General features: G+C 46.6%; 1 protein-coding gene across 1 annotated transcript; it reads left to right on the forward strand.

Moving 5' to 3' along the window:
- Positions 1–3549: 3549 nt before the first annotated feature.
- Positions 3550–7320, forward strand: LOC135915174 (uncharacterized). Its single transcript, XM_065448216.2, has one exon. It carries the CDS (start codon positions 4726–4728, stop codon positions 7219–7221), a length of 2496 nt encoding a protein of 831 aa, XP_065304288.1. The 5' UTR covers positions 3550–4725; the 3' UTR covers positions 7222–7320.
- Positions 7321–7697: the final 377 nt, after the last annotated feature.

A 7697-nucleotide genomic window follows, 5' to 3' on the forward strand; every position in this document is an offset into this window, starting at 1 on the left:
AGCTTGGAAAATAGTGCTACATGCGTGTGGTATTTGTTTGTTTGAACGAGGCGCGTGGGTGCCATCACTCCAGAAAAGAGAAGGAAGAACGAACTGGGCTCGCGCTGTGAATCTGACCGGTCTTCGCTGCAACCGTTGTTGTAAATATAATATGTAAATAGTTTCTCGTCTTACTGACTTTTCCTTCGCGTAAGAATATCTACAAAGGTTCTACAGCTACCTTAATTCTACATAAGAAAAACAGGGAGATACCTATAGAGAAAGGGGTCATACAGGGCGACACAGTTTCTCCAAAGCTATTCACTGCATGCTTTGAAGAATTCAAGCCAATAAACTGGAAAAGCTTAGGAGTAAAGATCGACGGCAAAACTCTTAGCAACATTCGGATTGTTGATGACATTGTTCTATTCAAGAACAATGCAAACGAGTTACAACAAATGATTGGAGACCTTAACGGAGAGAGTGTAAGAGTGGGGTTGAATATTAATATGCAGAAGATGAAGATAATGATAAATATCCGGGCGAAGGAACAAGAGATCAGGATCGCCTGTCGGCTACTAGACTGCGAAGGAGTACGTTTACCTAGGTCAATTAATCACAGGGAACGCTGATCATGAGAAGAAAATTCACAGAAGAATAAAAATAAGTTGGATTGCATACGCCAGGCATTGCCAGCTCCTGACTGGAAGCTTACCATTATCATTGAAAAGTAAGGTGTGCAATCAGTGCATTTTGCCAGTGCTGACATATGAGGCAGAGACATGAGAGCAAGTTAAGGACCGCGCAAAGAGCGATCCAACGAAGATTGCTAGGCATAACGTTAAGAGAGAGAAAGAGTGGTTTATATCAGAGAGCGAAGGGGTATAGACGATATTCTAATTGACGTGAAGATGAAAAAATGGTGCTGGGCAGCTCATGCAATGCGCCGGTTAGATAACCGTTGGACCATTAGGGTTACAGAATGGGTACCAAGAGAATGAAAACGCAATCGAGGACGACAAAACACTAGGTGGAGCGATGAAATTAGGAAATTCACGGGCGCTAGTTGGAATCGGTTGGCGCAGGACAGGGGTAATTGGAGATCGCAGGGAGAGGCCTTCGTCCTGCAGTGGACATAAATCAGGATGATGATGATGATGATGATTGACGTGGTGGGCCCCCCCCGAAAAAAAAATCCTGGGTACGTGCCTGGGTAGGGTACTAACACAGAAATTTTGAGGACGGGGGTGGGTGGGGGGGGTGTGCCGTCCGGTGCCCCTGCGTGGCTACGCCAATGTCTGTAAGGACACTACGCAACTGATGTCGTCATCGGGAAACATTCGTTGTTCTCAAGCATCCTGACCTGGCTTCGAACGTTGTATATAATATAGCGAGCGCTGCAATATGAATTATGGTAAAACTATTTGTTTGTTTTTATTTCATTCTTCTCTGCTCGATCTATTACCAACGCTGACTTCTTCTCCATCCCGCCTATCTAGTGTAAGAGTTGGGGTCGGGCATGTCAAAAGGGGTAGCTGGCCCATGCGGTCGTCAGACTCATCCACGCTAAAGACGTCGTCGAAGGGAGGTACATGTTCTCATCGAGAATGAGGAGTACGGAGTTTATTTAAAATATCTACATGAATGGTGGAGAACGTTTATTTATTTATTTATTTATTTATTTATTTATTTATTTATTTATTTATTTATTTATTTATTTATTTATTTATTTATTTATCGTCAGGGCCTTTGGGGCGTTACAGAGGGGGTGGGTACATGGCTGAACAAGAACATAAACTTAAGTTGCGGATGAAATAATTTCATCAGTGTTGCATGACTGAAACGAAGCACACCTATAGCAGCCGAAAACGGCTGCTTGAAAGCCCCTCTGTCCTCTCCAGATCCGTAGGCCAGGGAAATCGCCGTCCAACCCTGGTCCAATCGGAGCGTACAAAGTCGTCGAAGGACTCGACCCGCATTTGAGGGCGAGGGTTCACATATTCGCTGCCGCACTTTTGTTTCACTGAACCCCCCGAAAGGAGTGGGGCCTCGTAGACAGGGGTTGTCACGCTTGACTCAAGCTGGCACGTCTCAGTTCCTGGGATGACCCAGCAGTTAGCTGGAGCGTCTGTCAAACGACTGTGACGATTACCGGATTCATGGGGGAACGCCCTAGAACATCCTTTTCCAGGAGTTTTCTTGGTCTAGTTAGTCCGGGAAGGCGACAGCGAACCAGCTAACAATACACAGCCCGCCACACATGTGTGGACTTGCGGCGCCGGTAGTCTATCCGAGGGAGACGCATTGTTGGCTTCCCGAAGCGATTCGTCGCAGCGGGCTAGGAAAGGCTTAGGAAGGTCGCTAACCCCGCTGGCCGATCGTAACACCAGTACGCTCTTTCTGCCTCTCATAACTTTCAGACTGGGATACATAGCGCAAAAAAAAAAAAAAAAAAAGTTACACAGGGACAAGCAGAACACAGGACGAGCGCTAACTTTCAACAAATGATTTATTGCAGCTGGTGAGTATATATATACTCACTGGGACGCCACTACAATAGAGCAGACTGAAGGGAAGGAGGAAAAGACAGTCATGTGACTACTATGCCCAAAAATTCAAGCTCTTTCCTTGATAAAAATATAGACGGCGTGCTAACGCACTCTTCACCTGCTCTGGCTATCTCAGCTGCTTCCACAATTTCCCTCGTAATCTTATTCCTGTGGCGATAGACAACAACGGTTCGTTCGAAAAGCGGGAAGCATGGAGCGTTCGCGTCACACTTTCTACAATGGGCAGCTAGATGCCCATCTATTGCAATGCTCTCCACTTTGTTGCTATGCTCCGCCAGACGCACGTTTAAACATCTGCCCGTCTGGCCCACGTAGTACTTCCCACACGAGAGTGGGATCTTATACACAACATTGCGGGTGCATGCAACAAAAGGATCTTTGTGCGCGGTAGCGCAACCAGGCTTTGGTTTCCTCATGGGACAGCTCATCACACTCAACCTCAAGAGTTTGTTAGGTGCTGTAAACACAACGTTTACATCAGAACGTTGCCCGACCTTTTTTAGGTTGTGGGAAACCTTATGAAAGTAGGGAATTACCGCCACTTTACGTTTTTCCCTTTCTTCTTTCCTTTCTCTTACGTAGTCCGCTCTCTGCTCATCGCTCATGCGTGAAGTTAGTTTCTTTTGACGATGCAGGCCTTCAGCAACCGAGATAATGATATGTTTCGGATAGTTCGCTGCTTCCAGACGAGCCACCTGCTTACTAAGGCCTTCATCTAGTAAGTGAGCACATGACTTAGATAGAGCGCATGACAGGAAAGAACGTACAATGCTTCTTTTTACGAGTTTAGAGTGTGCAGAACTGTACCTCAAGGGCGGCTTGTTAGCTCTGGGCTCATATACCCAACACACGTGTTCGGCTTTGAAATGCAAACGCAAGTCTAAAAATCTGATATTGCCTTGCGCTGGAACTGGAAAAGCTCGTTGTGACAAGGCTTTTGCCGCGCGGGTGGGTGATTTGGGAGTTTTGAAGGTTTTTAGATATGTAGACGATTTTTTTGGTATTTTTAGATAGATCACTACTTGTTCCGGCTGCCAGTTCTCAGGTAGATTGCCGTTTTGACTGTTCAAACCCTGCTGTTAGCTGTATTCTTGCCTCTTTCAATGAGTATTATAGGCCACTTACTTTCACTACTGAATTTCCAGCGCAAGGCAATATCAGATTTTTAGACTTGCGTTTGCATTTCAAAGCCGAACACGTGTGTTGGGTATATGAGCCCAGAGCTAACAAGCCGCCCTTGAGGTACAGTTCTGCACACTCTAAACTCGTAAAAAGAAGCATTGTACGTTCTTTCCTGTCATGCGCTCTATCTAAGTCATGTGCTCACTTACTAGATGAAGGCCTTAGTAAGCAGGTGGCTCGTCTGGAAGCAGCGAACTATCCGAAACATATCATTATCTCGGTTGCTGAAGGCCTGCATCGTCAAAAGAAACTAACTTCACGCATGAGCGATGAGCAGAGAGCGGACTACGTAAGAGAAAGGAAAGAAGAAAGGGAAAAACGTAAAGTGGCGGTAATTCCCTACTTTCATAAGGTTTCCCACAACCTAAAAAAGGTCGGGCAACGTTCTGGTGTAAACGTTGTGTTTACAGCACCTAACAAACTCTTGAGGTTGAGTGTGATGAGCTGTCCCATGAGGAAACCAAAGCCTGGTTGCGCTACCGCGCACAAAGATCCTTTTGTTGCATGCACCCGCAATGTTGTGTATAAGATCCCACTCTCGTGTGGGAAGTACTACGTGGGCCAGACGGGCAGATGTTTAAACGTGCGTCTGGCGGAGCATAGCAACAAAGTGGAGAGCATTGCAATAGATGGGCATCTAGCTGCCCATTGTAGAAAGTGTGACGCGAACGCTCCATGCTTCCCGCTTTTCGAACGAACCGTTGTTGTCTATCGCCACAGGAATAAGATTACGAGGGAAATTGTGGAAGCAGCTGAGATAGCCAGAGCAGGTGAAGAGTGCGTTAGCACGCCGTCTATATTTTTATCAAGGAAAGAGCTTGAATTTTTGGGCATAGTAGTCACATGACTGTCTTTTCCTCCTTCCCTTCAGTCTGCTCTATTGTAGTGGCGTCCCAGTGAGTATATATATACTCACCAGCTGCAATAAATCATTTGTTGAAAGTTAGCGCTCGTCCTGTGTTCTGCTTGTCCCTGTGTAACTTTTTTTTGCGCTATGTATCCCAGTCTGAATGCATACCACCAACACGCCCAAACTTCTTCCCTGCTAAAGTGCATTTCTAGTACCTTGGGCCTTCCCTATGCTGTTCCTCCTGATCTTTGTTCTTTGGTTACTCGTGCGGCCTATGCCGAGGTTCAAGCTCGTGCCCTCTCGTTCTGCGTTCGGTCCAGGATTTTACCTCCTGCAATTCTGGCTATGCTTGGGGGGTTCCCTCCGTCTTTTAACCATGGCAGAAGGTTGTGCAAGATTTTCCGTGCTGAGTGGCATAGACAGGCTGGCTTCTACCGTGACTGGTTGTACGCAAGCATCTTTTGTGACGACGACGTGAGGCGAGCACGCCGAAGATGGTGGGAACACTCAAGGCTGTTGACACACTCCACTGAAACCTTCTGGCACAGCGTTTTGGACGCCCTTCGTCCCTTGGCTTCCCGCAAGGTCGCGCATAGTGAGGACAGGCTCCACGCTATTGGTGACGCCGACGTTCCTGAGGATGTTCACCGAATTCTGTGCCTCGGTCCGAAATTCGCCGTTCAGCCTCGGAAGGATCCCGCTGAGCTTCTGACTTGCGTCCGTGATGTGGCTCAGATGGCGCCTGTGGAGGAACGTGAGGCCTGTGTTTCTCAGGGAGTCAAGGTGCTCTCTTGTGGCGGACATGAGCGCACGGGTGACCGCATCGGCCGAGTGGCGGCTTCACTTCGGGAACGCAGGCTATGTGTCCTGCCTGCGGACAAGGAAGGGGGTTTCGTGGTGCTTTCACAGGGTGTTTACCGTGATAAAGCCTGTGCTGCGGTATGTGCTGTCTTTAATCCTATTCGACGTGTTTCGCTGAAGAAAGTAAAGTTGCGAGCTAAGCAGATGTGTAAAGACCTTAATTTGGAAAACGTTGCAAAGAAAATCAATGGCGCTGACGGTGACTGCCTAGAAATGTTTTTCACCGCGAAGACACATAAGGATGATTGTCCTTTTCGTGTCATTGTTTCTGAATCCGGGACGTGGCAGAAGTGCGTCGCAGAATTCCTGCAAAATAGCCTGAGACTCCTCAACGTGGCGGATCCGTTTCTTACCAAAGATTCTTCAGATGTGATCAACTTTTTAAATGGAGCTGACGGCCAGTGTTTAACTGCATTTTCTGTGGACATAAAGGATTTGTTTTATTCATTGCCACATGAGGGTTTGCTGCGCAGTGTTGAGGCGGCAATAGATGAGCACGGCACTGTCCTTTTTTCTAACGCTTGTGGTGTTAGTGTGGCAAGGTTTTTAGAGCTTTTATCATTTTATTTGAGGTCTACCTTTGTTCAATTTGACAATAACATTTACCTGCAAAAGCAGGGTGTTTGCATAGGCTCTTGCATAGCGCCCATATTAAGTGACCTGTTTTTAGCTCGTTGTGACAAGGCTTTTGCCGCGCGGGTGGGTGATTTGGGAGTTTTGAAGGTTTTTAGATATGTAGACGATTTTTTGGTATTTTTAGATAGATCACTACTTGTTCCGGCTGCCAGTTCTCAGGTAGATTGCCGTTTTGACTGTTCAAACCCTGCTGTTAGCTGTATTCTTGCCTCTTTCAATGAGTATTATAGGCCACTTACTTTCACTACTGAATTTCCAGCGCAAGGCAATATCAGATTTTTAGACTTGCGTTTGCATTTCAAAGCCGAACACGTGTGTTGGGTATATGAGCCCAGAGCTAACAAGCCGCCCTTGAGGTACAGTTCTGCACACTCTAAACTCGTAAAAAGAAGCATTGTACGTTCTTTCCTGTCATGCGCTCTATCTAAGTCATGTGCTCACTTACTAGATGAAGGCCTTAGTAAGCAGGTGGCTCGTCTGGAAGCAGCGAACTATCCGAAACATATCATTATCTCGGTTGCTGAAGGCCTGCATCGTCAAAAGAAACTAACTTCACGCATGAGCGATGAGCAGAGAGCGGACTACGTAAGAGAAAGGAAAGAAGAAAGGGAAAAACGTAAAGTGGCGGTAATTCCCTACTTTCATAAGGTTTCCCACAACCTAAAAAAGGTCGGGCAACGTTCTGGTGTAAACGTTGTGTTTACAGCACCTAACAAACTCTTGAGGTTGAGTGTGATGAGCTGTCCCATGAGGAAACCAAAGCCTGGTTGCGCTACCGCGCACAAAGATCCTTTTGTTGCATGCACCCGCAATGTTGTGTATAAGATCCCACTCTCGTGTGGGAAGTACTACGTGGGCCAGACGGGCAGATGTTTAAACGTGCGTCTGGCGGAGCATAGCAACAAAGTGGAGAGCATTGCAATAGATGGGCATCTAGCTGCCCATTGTAGAAAGTGTGACGCGAACGCTCCATGCTTCCCGCTTTTCGAACGAACCGTTGTTGTCTATCGCCACAGGAATAAGATTACGAGGGAAATTGTGGAAGCAGCTGAGATAGCCAGAGCAGGTGAAGAGTGCGTTAGCACGCCGTCTATATTTTTATCAAGGAAAGAGCTTGAATTTTTGGGCATAGTAGTCACATGACTGTCTTTTCCTCCTTCCCTTCAGTCTGCTCTATTGTAGTGGCGTCCCAGTGAGTATATATATACTCACCAGCTGCAATAAATCATTTGTTGAAAGTTAGCGCTCGTCCTGTGTTCTGCTTGTCCCTGTGTAACTTTTTTTTTTTTTTGCGCTATGTATCCCAGTCTGAATGCATACCACCAACACGCCCAAACTTCTTCCCTGCTAAAATCTCATAACTTTACCTTTCATCCCTTTTTCCTTGTCACTGACCCTGCCGCAAATGCGTATTTACTGGTTAAAAAAAGAAGCTTTAGCTCTGTCAGTAACCACTCACGTAACCATTCACGTGCGTAACCATTCACGTATTACCGATTTTCCGGAGACGGGAACATCAACAACAACGTTGGCAGTGTCATCGTGTCACGCTCTGTCCAATCACAACGCGTTAGGTGCGTTTTCATGTTACACGAGTACCCTTGTCCAAAAAATAATAA

This window comes from Dermacentor albipictus, chromosome 8 (assembly GCF_038994185.2).
Source record: "Dermacentor albipictus isolate Rhodes 1998 colony chromosome 8, USDA_Dalb.pri_finalv2, whole genome shotgun sequence".
Taxonomy (NCBI): domain Eukaryota; kingdom Metazoa; phylum Arthropoda; class Arachnida; order Ixodida; family Ixodidae; genus Dermacentor; species Dermacentor albipictus.